General features: G+C 38.4%; 1 protein-coding gene across 2 annotated transcripts in view; it reads left to right on the plus strand.

Annotated features, from left to right (window-relative positions):
* The window catches only part of tnksa (tankyrase, TRF1-interacting ankyrin-related ADP-ribose polymerase a), a 151804-nt gene that overhangs the window by 74779 nt on the left and 58272 nt on the right, over positions 1-18753 (plus strand). For both annotated transcript variants that reach the window (XM_048595409.1, XM_048595410.1), the window contains one exon: positions 13367-13461. In XM_048595409.1, coding sequence (XP_048451366.1) covers positions 13367-13461 — 95 coding nt within the window. The remainder of the gene's footprint in view (positions 1-13366; positions 13462-18753) is intronic.

Here is an 18753-nt window from a genome sequence, read left to right on the forward strand (position 1 = left end):
TCAGGACATTGGCCTTTAATTAAAACAACATCATTGTATCTGATTTGCAGGTGTGTTCACGTAGGTTTTGCAGCTTTCATTCCTTGTGAATGGAAAATGATATCATTAACTAAATGAAATGATGGTATAGCTGTGACTGAGACTTAGTTGAAACACGAGTAGGATTGCCAGCTGAGCATTCCTGGTTATAGCGTATTCAGATGAGTTGGAGAGGGGAATTAAAGAGTCAGCGAATCGCAGTATTAATTGAATATTCAATTAAAACAGTGAGGAGGGATGATGTCTTGGAAAGATCATCAAATGAAGCCATATAGGTGGAAGTAAAAAACAGAAAGGGGGCAAGTGCACGAAGTGTGTATCATAGGACCCCAAAAGAATCAAAGAGAGATAATGGATCAGATGTGGAATCAAATTTCAGTGGAGTACAGGAATAAGAAATAGGGGATTTTAACTTCCTAAATATTAACAGGGATATTTAATAGAAATAATTCTGAGGGATAGAATATATCTACACTTGGAGAGACATAAATTAATCAGCAAGAGCATGGATTTACTAAGAAACAGTTGTGTTTGACTTTTAGATCGAATCTTTTGAGGAGGTACCCAGGATCATTGATGAGGGTAATGCATTTGATGTGGTATACATGGACTTGAGCAAGGCTTTTGATAAAATCCTTAGGAGACTGGTCAAGAAAGTAAGAGCCTGTGGGATCCAAGGCAAATTGGCACATTGGATCCAAAATTTGTTGAGGAAGCAGCGGGTAATATAGCACAGGAATGTTTCCTGACTGGAAGTCTGTTTCCAGTGGGGTTATGCTGGGTTATGTTGGATCCCTTGCAATTTGTGGTGTACATTGATGATTTGGACTTGTATGTTAAGAATATGATTAAGTAGTTCACATATGACAAAAAAATCGATAGGGTGGTAGACTGTGAGGAGGATAGCTGTAAACTGCAGGAGGTATCAAAGCACTGGTCAGGTGGGCGGAGCAGCAACAAATAGAATTTAACCTAGAAAAGTGAGAGCTAATACAATTGAGGGTTACATTATTAATGGTAGAGCCCTTCAAAGTCCCTGTGATCTTCAGTATTTTTATGTGCATATCCATGGGTCTTTGAAGGTAGCAGGGCAGGTAGATAAGGTGATCAATAAGGCGTGTGGGATATTTGCCTTTATTACCCAAGGCATAGAATACAGAGCAAAAGGTTTATGCTGGAGCTATATAAAATGCTGAATAGGCCACAGCTAGAATACTGTGCAAGGTCCTAGTCCCCACAAAGAAAGGATGTGATTGCTGTAGAGAGGGTGGAAAGGAGATTTACAAGGATGCTCCTGGCCTGGAGGGCCTGGGCTATAATGGAAGATTGGATAGACTGGGGTTGTTGAGGAGCAACAAAGGTTGCAAAGGACCTGATAAGAGTGCATAACATTGAGGGGCATAGATAGATTGGATATGAAGGCATTTTTTCCATTAGTAAGGAAATCATTAACCAGGGGTACAGATTTTAAAGTAAGAATTAGAAGGCTGAGGAGAATCGAGATGAAATGTTTTCATTCAAGGTAGTGGGATATTTTGTGGCACTAAAGCAGTATTTAGATATTCATTTGTATTGCAGTACACCCTCCCGGACTTTAGTTCAAAAATTGGAAAATGAAATTAGTGTAGTTTAATCTTTTGTTAACTGGCGTGGACATGATGCTCATGTGCTATAAACATTTATAAGAAAATCAATTGGCGAGTAATCATATGTTACTGAAGTCCATATTGAACAAGCCAGTCAATCTCATTTCCTGTGCTTTCTCCAGATACTTGCACGTTTATTTCCTTCAAGTGCCCATCTAATTATTTTTGAAATCGTTGTTCATATCCTTCCATTACTGTAATGGACAGTGAATTCCAGGTCATTAGCACTTAGTGTTCTTCACATCCCCACTGCATCTTTTGACCAAACCTTAGATCTATGTCCAGTAAGTCATGTGGCATCTGACAGTAGCACCCATTTTTCTGTGACTACTTTATCCAAATCCATTATAATTTTGCACTCGTATTATTAAATCTCCCTTTAATCTCCTTTCCTCTAACCTGGTAGCTACAAATCTCTGAGCCATTCTGGAAATTCTCCTCTCTATTCCTTTTTAGGGATTCCCCTTCCCTTTGCTGCCTCTTCTGAAAGTGTGTATTCCTCAGATGTCTTTGCTTTGTTTAAAGTTCTAGCTGCTGGAGTCAACCCACAGTGGTCATTATCTCTGTCAATGGGCCTCTGACATCGACTGTAGAAGTGCTCAAATGGGAGCCATTTGAGATGAGCTAGATTCTGGTGACCTCTGATGTCCATTTATCTGTCTGAGGCTTGTTCAAAAAATGCTTTGTTCATAATTGATTAGATGTGGGATTTATAAGTAAATAGCTGATTTTATGTACATTTATGTATTACAGTGATTATCTTTTTGTTGTCCTTCCCTCTAATTTCATTTCCATCGTTTTTGACAAAATGCTTGCAGTGTATTTTGAAAATGAATGCCAACTTGTTTGTGGTCTAGGTTACTGTTCTCTTTTTTTTAATCTGTTCTGCCCTTTCATGGGATGTGGTTAGGGCTAGCATTTGTTGCCTATCCTTAAATGCCCTTGGACAGAGTGGCTTGCATGGTCATTTCGGAAAGCAGTTTAGAGTTTGCCACATTGCTGTGGGTCTGAAGTAAATCTAGGTCACGGGTAAAGAATGACTGACAGATTTCTTTCCCTAAAGGATATTAGTGAACCAGATGGATTTTTATTGCAAATGATAGTTTCATCATTCCCATAAATTAAATGTAGCTGTTTTGGTGGAGTTTGAGCCCGTGTCCCTAGGGCAATTAACCTGGCTGTCTAGATTGCTGCTCCAGTAAGGTTTGCTGTACTATCAAATTGCTGCTATCTCTCCAAAATCCTAAGCTGACTTCCACTTTTCAAATCTTAAGCTTCAGCTATTACTAGGTAAATTATCACTAGACACATTTGGAAGCTTCTAGCTTTTGACTGGAAGTTGTCCTGCAGTTTAGTTTCTGGAGACCTCCCTAGAGAGCAGGGTGGTTTTCTACCTCAGTATATTTCAGCTTGCTGTTCTATATAGATAGGGTTAAGAAATTTTGCAAGTCTGTACAATTACACGTTATTTGGCAATGAATGAGATGCCTCCATCAATAATCAATATGTTAAATGCCTTAGTATAGCTTAGTGATGGTTATTAGGCACCATGGAGTTGACATTCACTGTCTTTATCTGAGCCATTTAAGCAGTTTTTGTACTCTAATTTCCATTGTTAGACAGCTGAGTTCTAGAACCTTGTCTGAACAATATTGACCACCCAGATGAATTGGCATTGCAGATGATATTTTCTCGTAGGATGCTTTTAAAAGAAAATCCATCCTTTTTTCAAAAAAAAAATTCCTCGGTCCTTGCGAAGTGCTGCTCCATTTCCAAATGTCCACTTCTTATGTCTTTGAAGACCTTGAAGATACTGTGACCTCCTAAACCCATACCCATCTTTCCTGTAACTTCTTGATTAAATCTCTATGATTTAATCCTGTGCAACTGTTACCTTGGTTTTTCATTTTTCATCCACCTTGACATCTCTGCACCCTTTGATATGTTGGTCATAAAGCCAGCTCCGCTCCTGTCTGTTCAAGATCAGTGGGACTATGTTCGTTAATTCCAGTTTCATATCTGATCATAGCCAGAACATCTCCAATAATGATTTATTGTCCTGCCATCACACCATTATCTATGGTTTCACCAAATTATGTATCCTTGCCCCTGTCTTTTGTATCTATAGACAAGTCTTAGGTGACACCATCCATGGAGTCAGCTTTTAAATAGATTCTGTACTGTCAAATTACTGGTACAATATTCACTCCTGGGTAGGGCTGTATTTCAGCAGTTCTGAAATTAAAACAGTGTTAGAGAAACAAATTTAAAATTTCAAGTCCAGTATGACTTGACTTGGAACTGTTGAAGAAGAGACCGATTGGATTCAAAATGTTAACTTTTGTTTATCTCCACAGATGCTAGACTTGCTGCTGAATTTCTCTGAATCTTTGTGCATTATTTCAGATCCCCAGAATCTGAAGTATTTTGCTGTTACTTTAGCATTTATATAAATCTTTGGTCATCTCCTTTGTGATTTTTATCTCCATGGTCAAACCAGTCTGTCTGGAAGTATATGTAGCGTGAATATTGCAAGTATGAAGCTAATGTGTAGGCTGCCTCAGAAAAGAAAGTTCAGTTGCTTTGCCTGATTGAATGCACAAAAAAGTGATGCTTACTTACTACACTTGACTCATCTTTGCAGTTCTTGAGGGAGTGAGGATTTATTCAAGATAGTTTCCAGATAAATTATTGTGAACTGTGTTTTTACTGTTTATGGTACCGTTAGGTAAAACAACCTTTCCAAATCAATAAAATGTTTCACTATGTCATGTAGTACCATTTTATCATTTAAATACTTGCCAAGCACCATGGGAGTGTAGCCCAACTTGGTTTCAGAATAGGCATAAAAATTCCCTGGTAGCATTGCGTGTGTCCTTCTAAACCATATTTAAAAGGATGTTCTGGTCATGCACCACCATAATATTTCATTAAATGGTTGCACTTCCTGCTTTCGAAATGTTTGTATGAAACTATCAAGCTAGGTTTTATTCCCAAGGGCACATTGACAATGCGTAGTTCCTTCTAAGGCAGATGGTATTTTCAGAACATAGAAATCTTCAATGTAAGTTTTTGTAAGATAGTTATATCAAAATTTCAATAGCTTGCAATAAGGATTATTTGCACCAAAACAATAGTGTCCATGTTCACACTTCTTAAATGGATACAGAGCCTGTTCTGTAGAGTTGTAGAAAATTGTTATCCCAGTTGAACTCTTTGAGAAGTGCCAAACTCTTGCTGTCAGTGACATTGTGTCAGTATTGTGTGACAGTGTTATGTGACAGTAGTATGTAATAATTTATAATTAGAGGAAGATTCAAACATCTTGTAATGGAAGAAAATAGGTGTTTATAAACCAAACATAAAATTAAGAAAAAGCTCAAATGTTCATAGATACAAGGATTCCTCACCTAAAGTTGTGGTTGTATTTCTCAAAATTGCAACTTGGAGTGTGATGACATTAAGTGAATCATCATTTCCATGGGAATCAATATCAAAGTTAATTAAGTTCCTTTGCTTTTTCTGAGCATGAAATTCCCAAGTTAAAATAAATGACCTGTGCAGAGTCATGAATTACTAGCTTAAATTAATTGCAAAATAAAACACATCACTAAGTATAAAATTAATCAAATATAAGATATATTTTAAAGAATATACTTGTCTCTGCTTTACATGGATTGATCAGGCTCCATCTAGTGGCAGAGGTTAGTCAGTTCAGATAGCAGTTGAAACTCCAAGACGACTTGCACTGACAATTAACTGCCATTAGATAACAGCCTAGGACCTCAAGTTCAGAACTGAAACCAGAAGAAGAGTAGCTGAAGAATGGACAACTAAGAGCAGGTCTAAGGTAAGATCAGAGGGTGAGAAGCAAGGTGGTATTTGTGATGGACACGCTGGGAGGGAACTGCAGCCTGTTTGAGGGGGTGGGAAAGCAAGGCCAAGGAATACCACGATTGCCTCATGATCACCTCGATTTTTGCTTTTTGCCTTGCACAGCAGAATGCAATATTTAGTTTGTTGCATACCTCATTTTCTCTGTTAAAGCAGCTTTATGACACATGGATGAAGTTTTAACCATCCTGATTCTAGACAGACAGCTGAGTTGAACTTTGGCAAGTAGAAGTCATTGTGTGATATTAGAAGTCATTGTAGAGCATCCTTAGAATGATCTTGAAGTTCACTACCTTCAAATCTAGTATTTTTATTATTCCTGAATTTCAGTTTATATATAAAATGTAAGTCTTGTTGTATATTGGAAAGGTAAACCCTTCTTGAAGGGTTGAATTGTTGCTGACCTTGAATAACAGTTAACTCTGCGTATTGAAACATCTTTCACAAGCAGGGTACTCTGTCACTAACTTGGAAGCTCTCTTGAAAGTTGAATTCTCATTGTTCTGAGAGGTTAATGTACTAGTTTGTTGGGGCAGGTATAGTATAGGAAAGCAGAATTATTGAATGTCTTTCTGACATTGTCAGACATGTTGAATGGACAATACCATCATTCTGTTAATATCATCTTGAATCATTTGAAGCTATTACAATGTGTCAGGCAATAATCATATCAAGAATCTAACCATCTCCCCTTGAAATTCAATGGCATTACTTACAAAGGCTGAATGCTCCCACTCTAAGCATCCTGGTGATTAATATTGACCAGGAATTGATCTGGGCCAGCTGTATAAATAAATTGATCACATGGGTAGCATGGTTAGCATTGCTGCCTCGCAGTGCCAGGGACTCCGGTTTGATCCCATCCTCAGGTGACTGTCTGTGTGGCGTTTGCACGCTCTCCTCATGTCTGCGTGGGTTTCTTCCGGGTGCTTCAGTCTCCTTCCACAGTGCAAGTTAGTTGGATTAACCATGCTAAATTGCCCATAGTGTCCAAGGATGTGCAGGCTACATGGATTAGCCATGGGAAATGCAGGGTTACAGGGATAGAGTAGGGAGGTCGGTCTGGGTGGGGTGCTCTTTGGAGGGTCAGCGTGGTCTCGATGGGCTGAATGGCCTACTTCCACACTGTAGAGATTCTTTGATTCTACAAGAGCAGGTCAGAGGCTTGGAATTGTCTAACAATTATCTTCCCAGAGCTTGTTTACCATCTGCAAGAATGAAGTCAGGAGTGTGATAGAATACCTCTCACTTTCCTGGATTAATGCTGCTCTTAAAAACAGCAGATACCACTCAAAAAGTCAACACCTCCAGGACAAAGCACTTCAGATGATTGACACCCCATCCATCACCTTCAATGATAACTGACTCCACCACCAGCATACATTGTCAGCAGTATTTGCCATCTATAAGATCTTGGGGCATTACAGTGGCTCAGTAGTTAGCATTGCTGCCTCACAGTGCCAGGAACTCAGGTTTGATTCTACCCTCGGGTGACTGTCTGTGTGGAGTTTGCACGTTCTTCCTGTGTCTGCATGGGATTCTGCCAGGTGCTCCAGTTTCCTCCCATAGTCCAAAGAGGTGCGGGCTAGGTGGATTGGCCATGCTAGATTGCCCATAGTTTTCAGGGATGTGTAGATTAGGTGTGTTAACCATGGTAAATGCAGGGTTACACTGAAAGGGTAGGGGTTTAGGTCTGGATGGGGTGCTCTTCAGAGTGTCGGTGTGGACTTGTTGGGCCGAAGTGTGGAAACAAGCCCTGTAGGGATTCTACAATTCTACAATCTACTGAAACCACTCCCCGTGTCCTTTCACAGTACCTTTCAAATCTAACAGGAAGGACAATGGCAGCAGTGCCACTATTACCTGCACTTTTCTTCCAAGTTGCCCACGATTCTGCCTTAGAACTATATCACTGTACTTTTATAGGGTCAGTATCCTGGAACTACCTTCCTAACAGTACTGTGGCTTTACCTACCTTACATGAATTGCAGTGGTTCAGAGGACAGCTCTCAACTGCCTTCTCAAGGGCAAATGGGATGTGCAATAAATAAATGCTGATCCAGTTAGCGACAATTGTATCCTGTGAACGATTAATTTTTTTAAAACATCATGTCGTAAAGAAGAAAGTAGAAGTGCCAGTGCCTTCAAATAAACGTCCAATTAGTCTATTCTTTAGTCACTTAACTTATACGATGCTTAATTAAATTTCCTCCAAAATCATGACATTTTGTGCATTTTCAGATGACTGTTGAAATTTGATTTTTGTGGAAACACAATATGGATCTGTAAACGTTGGTTTGCTGTCTTAACATTTGTAGGATTTATATCAAATGTTGTTAGTGATTTTGTATTGAACTGGGCATTTGAAAAAATGAAGCACTGAAAACTTTTTGTGTACAAAAAAAAAGAGAGCTACTTGAGAAGAAATTTCTGTCATTTTCTAAGTGACATGAAGCTTTTGCTTTCTTGTTTGCACATTGGTAAATCATGCAGACTTCCTGTTATCAGCAACGTGACAAAATCATAAAGCATCACGCCAGTTCTTGCATCCATTGTGCACCATTTAATCGGCAAAACTCAAAAAATGCTAGTTTTTGCTGAAGTACATTTTTCAGGTCAGAACCTTGCATGATTGTATGTATTTGCACATTTCAAAATGCTTCTTTTGCTTATAAATTTTAGTGTTCTGCAATTCTGACATGGTACCAGATGGATTTGTTTGCTTTTACTTTGAGAAATTATAGACATATTGTGCAGTATGAGCGTTCTGTTACTTTATTAATTAAGTAGTTTGTAAATGCAAGCAGGGTAGTTTTTGTGATATTTTATTTCTTAATTCTGGCAAACTGTCCAAAATTCTCAGCTTATGTCAAATTCTTATACAGTTCGTTTATAGTTCCATTTGAATTTGGTTATGTTTTCTTTTGAATAGGATCTATTCTGGTACGTACTCTTGTACTCTTCACTGGGCAAGCCCAATCTATTCTTGACTGGGTTGCAGTTCAAATTTAAAGAAGTCTCTAGTAAACAGATCAGTAGCTAGATGTGGTGGAGCGGTTTGCTAGTTCTATTTACAGAGCCTTTAAACTAGTGAGGGATGTTCTGAGGAGGAGGGGAAGTGCGTCTTAAGTAGCAGTACGAATAGAAAAGCAGGTGAGATGGTTCTGAGGCAGAAAAGGCAGATGAGCTTGGCAAAGAATGAGGTGAGACTGAAGAATTAAACTTTATTTGTTTCAGTGCTGGTAGAGCTGATGAACTCAGGACATGTGTGGGAACATGGGACTGGGATGTCATAGCCATTACAAAAACTTGGCTGAGGGAAGAACAGGACTTGAAGCTTGATGTTACAGGAAGAATGGCAAGAGAGGAGGGGGAGTGGCATTTTTGCTTAAGGAAAACATTACTGCTGTAACTAGAAAGGGTATTTCTGGGCGATCGTCCAGTGAAACTATATGGGTAGAAATAAGAAAAGGATGATAACCTTGAGGAGATTGGCTTCCCAATAGTCAGAGGGAAATTGAGGATCAAAAATGTGAGAGCTCCGATATTTGTAAGACTACATTAGGGTTATAATAGTAGAGGATTTTAATTTTCCATACATTGACTGGGACTGCCATAGTGTTAAGGCTGTGAGGAAGAAGCCTAGGAACTATAGACCTGTAAGCATGACATTAGTGGTGGGTAAGTTGTTGGAGGGGATTCTGAAAGATAGGATTTACATGAATTTGGAGAAGCAAGGACTGATTAGGCATAGTCAGCATGGTTTTGTGTGAAAAAATAGTGTCTCACAAACTTGATTAAGTTTCTGGAGGAAGTAACCAAAATATTGAACGCAGAGCAGGAGACAGTATATGGACTTTAGTAAAGCTTTTGTTAAGGTTCCGCATGGTCAACAATTTTAGTAAAGTTAGATGGCATGCGATTCAGGAGAACTTGCAAATTGGATACAACATTGGTTTTATGGTAGGACACAGAGGGTGCTGATGGAGGGTTGTTTTCGTTTGTCATTCATGTAAGCGATTTGGATGAGAATATAGGAGGCATCGTTAGTAATTTTGCGGGTGACACCAAAATTGGTGGTATAGTGGACAGTGAAGAAGGTTACCTATGATTACAAAGAGATCTTGATCAATTGGATCAATGGGCTGAAGAGTGGCAGATGGAATTTAATTTTGGATAAGTGTAAGGTATTTCATTTTGGTAAAACAAACAAGGGCAGGACTTGTACAATTAATGGTAGGGTCCTGGGTAATGTTGTAGAACAGAGGGACCTAGGGGTTCAGGCACATAATTCTTTGAAATTTGCATCACGGGTAGACAGGGTGGTTAAGAAGGCATTTAAACATTTGCCCTCACTGCTCAGACCTTTGTGTATTGGAGTTGGGGCATCATGTTGAGGCTATACAGGATGTTGGTGAGGCCTTTACTGGAATACTGTGTGCAGTTCTGGATGCCCTGCTATAGGAAGGATATTCTTAAATTGATGAGGTTTGTAAAAGCTTTACCTGGAGGTTACCAGGAATGGAGTGTTTGAGTTATGGAAATAGGCTGGGACTCTTTCTACTGAAGCGTAGGAAGCTGAGGGATAATCTTATAGAGGTTTATAAATTCATAAGGGGTATAGATAAGATGAATAGCACAGGTCTTTTCCCTAAGGTGGGGGAGTTCAAGACTAGGGGGCATATTTTTAAGGTGAAAGGAAGGAGAAAGTTTTAAAAAGGACGTGAAGGGTAACTTTTTTTTGCACAGAATGGCTTGTGTGTGGAATGAAGTGCCAGTGGAAGTGGTGGATGCAGGTGCAGTTACAAAGTTTAAAAGCCATTTGGATGAGTGCATGAATAGGAAAGATTTGAAGGGATATGGGCCAAACGCAGGCAAGTGGAACTGATTTAGTTTGGGATCATGCTCAGTGTGGTCTAGTTGTTCCAAAGGGTCTGTTTCCATGCTTTATGACTCTATGACCCTGTTGCCACTTGTTGGGCTATAGGGAAGGCAGCAATCATAGATTCTATTGCTATCCATTACTGCCTTCCCTATATCCAAAAAGTAGCAACACGTTCATAGAGTCATCAGTGGTGCCGTGGCTTAGTTGGTTAAAGTGCCTGTCAAAATAATAAGACTCTTGAAATCTTATGGCAAAACAAATGTTGCAGAATAAAATAATTCAGCTATCTAAATTATAGTTTATAGTTTTAAGTTTTAAGATAGTTTTGTTGTTTGTTTTAATTCTGTCAGTGTTTGGTATTTATTGGCAAACCACATAACCTGTCTGTTGAAAGAAAGCTTTGGTTTCTAGTACCAAGAGCCAACCAGTAAAGTTAGCAAGACCAAGCTTGTCAGTTGATGTACCATATGCTGGACTGCTTCAGGTGTGCTGTGCAGTAGATACGTATTTGTTTTCATTGAAATGTAAGCACAGTTTATCACAATCTTCATAACCAGATCACTGCTACATCAAATTCTTTGATCATTTTTGCATCAGATTCAATTATTTTTCGAAACCTGTTTGTACAAAATTATTTTCTTAACTCAAAGAACAAGCTGGGCACTTGCCATTTGTTTAAGTCATTAGTAGATTGTTTTTTTTCTAAAACAATTATTAATTCTTACATTTACAGAAGAAATGGAATGTTGGAATGAATAATATTTAAGTGATAATTTTTAAAATTAGTTCTACAGATTTGAATCTGCAAGGACCACACATTTTAATTTGTAAAACAGAATCCAACAGAAAAAGTCTATGTTTTCCCCTTCATTTGTTGTGGTTTAATTCCCTCATTATCTCTCTCTATAAGGTAGAGTTTGCAGATGAGTAACAGCTACTCTGCAGTTGTTGATCTGTTGACCTAGTTAATTAGCATTAGTAATTTCAAGCTCTACTTGCGTGTGTTTACACCCATGCTTGGTTTGTGAAAAGGATTATATTAATGGAATGAATTAAATGTTTCTGATTAAACCACGACATCTGGTATAAAACGTGGAATATATTGCTGATTAGAGAATGCAACTGTGGCTAATGTTGCTATCTTAATTATGAAGCAGAAAATATCAATTTCATGTTTGTTTTGCTACAGTGGTACCAATTACAGAAAAATATCAAGATAAATAGTTACTTGGCAGACCTGTTTAATTATAAAAATTACTTAACACTTTAGGCTATTTATCCCATTTTTTTTAAAAAAAGGCACTTTCTAATAAGTTCAGATATTCTAATCTTAAATGCAATTAACAAAGTATCTTGCACATATATTAACCTATATGGTAAATTTTTGCCTTCTATCTGGTGTTAATCCGCAGCGGTGGGTCTCCCAATAATTATAGAACTTGCCAGATTTCCAATAGAAAGCAAATTAAGCAGATATAGTATCAGACAATCTGCTTCACTAGATTATCAATCAGTTGGCAAAAACGAGCATCTCTCCCTATGAAGCACAGAATTGTTATATTGCGGAAAGAGACCATTTGGCCCTCGTCTACCAGCTTTCTGAAAGTTTCAACTTGGTGTCAATCTCCTGTTCCATGTACACGTGCACATTGTTTCAATTTAAATAATCATCCAATTCCCTCTTGAATGCTTCAATTAAATCTCCCTCTACCACACTTCCAAGCAGTCCATTCTAGACTTGATCTTCTCGCTGTATGAAAAATTTCTTTTTCTCACCTCACATTTGCTTCTTTCACAAAACACTTCAAAACTATGTCCTCTGCTTCCTGATCTGTTTAATAATGGGTACAGTTTCTCCCATGCAATCTGTTGAGATCTCTCATGATTTTGAAAATTTTCAAATTGCCTGTAGCCTTCTCCTCTCAGAGGATAACGGTTTCTGCTTCTTCAATCTTTCCTTATCCCTGGAATCATTCTCATAAACCTCTTCTGCGCTCTCTCCAATGCATTTGCATCCTTGCTATGACGTGGTACCCAGAACTGTATACAATATATCAACTGTCACAGGATTGTGAATGCAAACCCATTAATATTAGTGTCTTATGTAAGCTCATCATAACCTCCCTGGTCTTATGCTGTATGCCCCTTTTTATGAAGCGTAGAATACAATGTGTATTAACAGCTGCCCCTACCTGTCCAAACACTGATTTAGGTACATATAGGTCTCCCAGGTCTCTGCTCCTCTGCACCTTTTCGAAAATACCCCTTATTTTATACTGTGTCATTGTTCTTTCTACTAAAGTGTATCATCTCAGACCTCCACATCAAACTTCATCTGCCACTTATCAGCTTACTCCAACTTGTCAATGCTTTCCTCACGGTTTACATTTCTCCCAAATTTTGTGCTGTCCGCAAACTTTAACATTGTCCCCTTTACACCAAGGTTCAGGTAATTTATATATACTTTTATCTATGCACACGCGCGCGCACACACACAAATATAAATACCAGTATTGATGCCTTGGGAACTCAACCTTCCAGTATGAAAATTACCCATAAACCACCACTCTGTTTTCTTCCTTCAGCCAGTTTTGAATCCTTGTCCCTTTTATTTTGTATAATTTTGTACTGTCAACGTAGAATTTATAGGATTTCCCATTTTGTTGTGTTACGCTAAACATCTACTATCAATACTTGTTGCCATAAAGTTGCATTGGAAGGGAGCTTACAAATTTGAAGACTGAAATATTAAACTCTGCTTGGTTATTAATGCAAGCTATTATTGCCTGTTGCAAATTGTATGTAGAACTTAGTTATTTTAGTCACTTTCAGGGTGTTTTTTAAATCAAAAATGTTACCATTTATGCTAATTATTTTCTAAATTGTTGGTTATTGCTTCCAGTCTACTCCTCTACACCTGGCTGCTGGTTACAATCGTGTCCGAATTGTTCAACTCCTTCTCCAGCATGGAGCCGATGTACACGCGAAAGACAAAGGGTGAGTTGAAGGCTGAATTTAATGTAGTATAGCATGCCTTCATGACACTAATAGCCTCTGACGGCTTTGTATAATTAAACGCAATTTGAATAGCTTGGGATGTTAACTGTTAATATAAGGTCAAGTACAATGAAAAAACATGATCTTATATTCAGTCTTAGTCTTGCAGAAGATGTTTGTTCTCAAGCGCAACATTTTTTGAAAATACCTTTTGCTGTCTACTTTTTTTTCTGCAGAAAGTAACAGCAGTGTGTTAAATGGAAGGATACTGCAACGCAACCTAAACCATAAGCTCACATTCCACTGACTTGTCACAAAGAGCTTTACCTCTATAATCTTTCCATAAATCCAGCACAATTTTGAATCCCATTCTCTATTGCAGTTCATTTGAAACTTGCTTTTGAAATACATGAAAACTTTCGATAATGTTTCATCTCCTGTCTGAGACAAGCTTCATTGTGCAGTTTTCTATGTTTGATATAATCCCCTCACCAATTTCTGTTGCTATCCTGAAAATTAGAAAATCAGTATTGTTGAGCAGAAGTTAACACTTTTTATTCGGCAAACATCTATGCCTGAGGGAGAAAAGACATACTTAAAGTTTAATCTGTACATGAACTATCTAAAAAAGAATATTAAAACTGGTGCAGAATTGCTGTTTTGAAATACATAATTGGGTGCTTAGCTACCTAACTGAAGCAAGGTGTAAATCTGATTGAGAAAGTGGATTTTAGTTTAGTGTATGGTCTGCAACGTCTCGAGTAAACGTCGACTGTGCCCTACAAGCAAAAACTTGAATGTCTCTGATTGATAGAATATGGAATACAGAAAATTAGCTTAATTTTTCATAACATAAAGTAATTTCTTGATGTATATAAAGTCAAGACACTCCATTAATCACCCTTGCAAATTACCTCAGCAATTTGAGCAGACGTGTTATTTGTGTGGTATATAATATTTATGGTCTGGAGGGGACCATAACAGAACAGATTGTTCTTCTCATGCCACTATTAGCGTCGCCTTCATTTCAAATCTTTGTCCACAGATTTGGAGTTTTTGTTCAACATCTATGGCATTGGAGAACTTCTCTCGCTTTACATTTGCTACTGAAATATGAACAGTTAATCCGCAATGTGTTACATGGAGATGTACAGCACAGAAACAGACCCTTCAGTCCAATTTGTCCATGCCAACCAGATATCCTAAATAAATCTAGCCCCATTTGCTAGCATTTAGCCTACATCCCTCTAAACCCTTTCTATTCATATACCTATCTAGATGCTTTTTAAATATTGTAATTGTACCAGCCTGCACCACTTCCTCTAGTAGCTTATTCCATACGTGCACCACACTCTGTGTGGAGAAGTTGCCCCTTAGGTCCCTTTTATATCTTTCCCTTCTCGCGTTAAACCTATGCCCTCTGGTTTTGGACTCCCCAGGGAAAAGACTTTGTCTGTTTACCCTATCTATGCTCCTCATAATTTTATAAACCTCTATAAGGTCATCCCTCAGCCTCCAATGCTCCAGGGAAAATAGCCTCAGCCTATTCAGCATCTACCTATTGCTCAGATCCTCCAACCTGGCAACAACTTTGTAAATCTTTTCTGAACCCTTTCAAGTTACACAACGTCCTTCCTATAGCAGGAGACCAGAATTGCGCAAAGTATTCCAAAAGTGGCCTAACCACTGTCCTATACAGCCGCATCATGAGCTCCCAACTCCTACACTCAGTGCACTGACCAATAAAGGCAAGCATACCAAACATGTAAGAGCTTTATTTTTACAGGGAGTTTGTACTCTGAAGGAAAGCACTGAAGTGAAATGTTCTGACAACTGTTGTTCTGCTGACTTAGTTTTTCTTTCTAGAAGTTGATAACCGGGGCTGCAGTTCATCAGTCCTGTATTTAAACAATTGAGGGTGCTCAATGCACAATTATTTCAACTTGAAAATCCAAGGAGTGTAGATAAGAGGTAAATAAAACATTTAAATTAATCTATCTAGAAAATAAACTACCATCTGCTCAAGCAACATACTGGAGAGTAGCTGGTTAGTACTTTTGCAAGTCGTGGTTATTTCTGTCAAGACTGCTGATGAGTTTGTCTTTTGAGTTTCATGTCTTATTCCCTTTAAGAATTCCAGGATGCTCTGTATATCTTGGACAACCAGATGTGCAGGAGGTGTCAGCAATTGCTATATTTCTGGCTCTGGGATTCGGAAACGAGAGAATAGTTCTGGTCAGACTAAGAAGTATAACAAAGTCTAAAATAGATTTACAATAATTTTATGCATGGAGTGTGGTAAATAAAGTTACTGAGCTGTAGGTGCAGATAAACTGAGAATATGACATGGCAGTAATGGAGATCTAGCTCAATAAAAAGCAAAAAATAATGCCTGGATACAAGATGTATAGGGAAGGAGAGAAAGTATAGCAATATTGATTAATAATATTTGAATGTTTGGGAGTGACTGTCAGTCAGTCAAGGAATACTAGGTAGATTGTGCAGGAATCTCCTGATATTCAGTTTTGAATACTGATGACAATGGCTCAAGTGGAAGGTACGAACAGTGCAAAGTTTACAGTGTTTGCCTCAACTGTACAGGGAGCCACAAGAAAGGTTGGAAAGTAATGATGACATGAGATTAGATAGTTAAGGAGAACCGACATACACTTCTGTGACTGAAGACATGAATCTAAGAAGCCTCCCTGCTGTCAGGGTCAAGGGTGATGCTGAGGGGCTGTAGTCAATCATTGTGGATCATGTTGGTACCCAAAAACATCAGGAGAAATAAGAATGAGGTCTTGCAGTCCATTTAAGGTGCTAAGAATGAGACAAGCAAATAAAACTTCAGAGTTAATAATCTCTGGATTACATTTGCTCGCATTAATGAATATAGAAATAGCAGGATAGAATAAATGAATATGTGGCTTGAGCAATGTGGGAGAAGGGAAACTTTAGATTCTTGGAACATTTGGACCAGTTCTGGAGATGGTGGAACCTGTACAGGGCAGATGGGTTACACCTCAGCAGGGCCAGGTTAATGTGCTTGCGGGGCCGTTTACACGGGGTAATGAGAGTTTAATAGGCAGGTGATGTGAACCGGGATGTAATATGAAAAAGGCAAACAAAGGACTGGGAAAGGCAGATAGTGCCAGTGTAAGAAATAAAGTTATAGCGGTCAAAATAAGAGGGGATGCAATATGTTCTAAATTATATTTATAGCACATATATGTTTTGTGTGTGGTAATTAATGTTGTTGACCTGCAAGCACCAATAGACTTATGGGAACATGATATTGGGGCAGTAATGGAAATCTGACTTAGAAAGGGCAAGACAGGATACTGGATGTTCTTAGATGCAAGGTATTTAGTCAATTTAAGGAAACGAGGGAGATGTGTGGTAGTATTGATTTAAGATAATGTCAGTAGTGTTGATTAAAGATAATGTCAGTGTCAGAAAGAGAAGCCCCAGAAGGATCAAGGACTGAATCTACTTGGCTGGAGCTAATAAACCATAGAGATGTTGTTACATCACTGGGAGTATTTTCTAGTCTACCAACAATAGTTATAGATATGGAAGAACACGTTTGCAAGGAAATTAGAGAGCTGCAACAACCATTTAGTTACAATAGAGACATTTATTAAGTTCTTTTAGAGGATTGTTAGTGTTGGAAATGCTTTTCCACAAAGCAGTTAAGGCTGGGTTATTGAATACACTTGAGACTGAGGTGTACAGAACTTTGATTGACAAATAAGTCCATGGTTATGTGGAGCAGGCAGGAAAGGAGAGTTGAGGCTACAGTCAAATTAGCCATGACTTGATTGAATATTGAATGCAAACTTAGAATAGCCAAATTGCACAGTCCTGCTCCCTTTTTTTATTATTGGGAGGCATAAATGTATCAGAATAATGTACTTCCTTTAAAAAATGTAAAGGTACGTCCCCACAGGAGAGAAAGATAAAAGATGCAAAGCTTGAGCTCCTTGGATTTAAAAAAAATATTGAGTGTTGTAGGTATCGGGCCAGTAATACGAGTTGTGTACAAGGCTTATTCTGGAAAGTTCAGAGGTGAAGTTGAGAAGTGAAACAAAGATAGAATGTGAAAAAAGTTCTGACAGCTCACATAAAAGGGAATCCAAGTGTTTCCACAGGTGTATAAATTGTAGAAGGGTGATGAGGTTTGGAGCCAATTAGGGAACAAAAAAGGGATTATTGCATGGAGGAAGTGGGCACGAGTGAACTTAGCATCTTCTTCGAAAAGACAAATACAGTCCAAGTCACGGTAAAAGTAGTAGAGAAAATGGATGGCCTGCACATTAGTAAAGAATAATTAGAAAGGCTGGTCAGACTTGCCATTCAGAAATTAGCATGGCCAAATGTGATGCATTCAAGAATGCTAAGCGATACGAGGATGAACATTGCAGAGGCACCGTCAGTGATCTTCCAGTTCTCTTTAGATGCAAATGTGAATTAGAGGGTTGGAGAATTGCTAATATGTTAACCTTTACTTAAAAAGATGAGGATAAACCCAGCAGTTACAGATCAATTAATATAACCTTTGGGAAACAATGATACTCCAGGACAAAATTAATATAGTCATCTTTAAAATTTAAATTGATTTAGAATAATCAGAATAATCTGATTTATTAAAGGCAAGCCAAGCCAAATTACAAGCATTTCAAATAGATGTAGAAGTAGACCATTCAGCCACTCGAGCTTGTTCTGTTATTCAATAAGATTATGCTGATCTATTCATGTTCCAAATGCCATATTTCCATATTCCCCCAGTAACCTCCATTGCTCTGCCTAACCACTGTCGATCCATCTCTCTTAAAAATATTCGTTGACCCCCCCTTCCACTGCCTTTTGAGGCAGACTTCCAAAGCCACACAACCCGCAGAGAAAAAACATTCTCCGCATCTCTGTCCTGAAAGGGCAATCCCCAATTTTTAAACAGCGCCCCCCCCAGTTCTAGACTGACTCAGAATAGGAAATATCCTTTCCATGTCCACCTTGTCAAGACCATTCAGGATCTTAATCAAGTCACCCCGCCTCTTCTTAGCTGTAGGAGCTCAGCCTGATCAACTTATCCTCGCAAGCCAACTTATTCGTTCCACATATCAATGTAATAAATCCCCTTTGTACCATCTTCAATGCATTTACATCCTCCTTTCATTAAGGAGCCAAAACTGCACACAGTATTTGAAGTGTTCTCACCAATGCCATATACAACTAAACCATAACATCCATCCTTTTATCAGAGATAGTAGGAACTGCAGATGCTGGAGAATC

The sequence above is a fragment of the Rhincodon typus genome, chromosome 3 (assembly GCF_021869965.1).
Source record: "Rhincodon typus isolate 14 chromosome 3, sRhiTyp1.1, whole genome shotgun sequence".
NCBI classification, from domain to species: Eukaryota; Metazoa; Chordata; class Chondrichthyes; order Orectolobiformes; family Rhincodontidae; genus Rhincodon; species Rhincodon typus.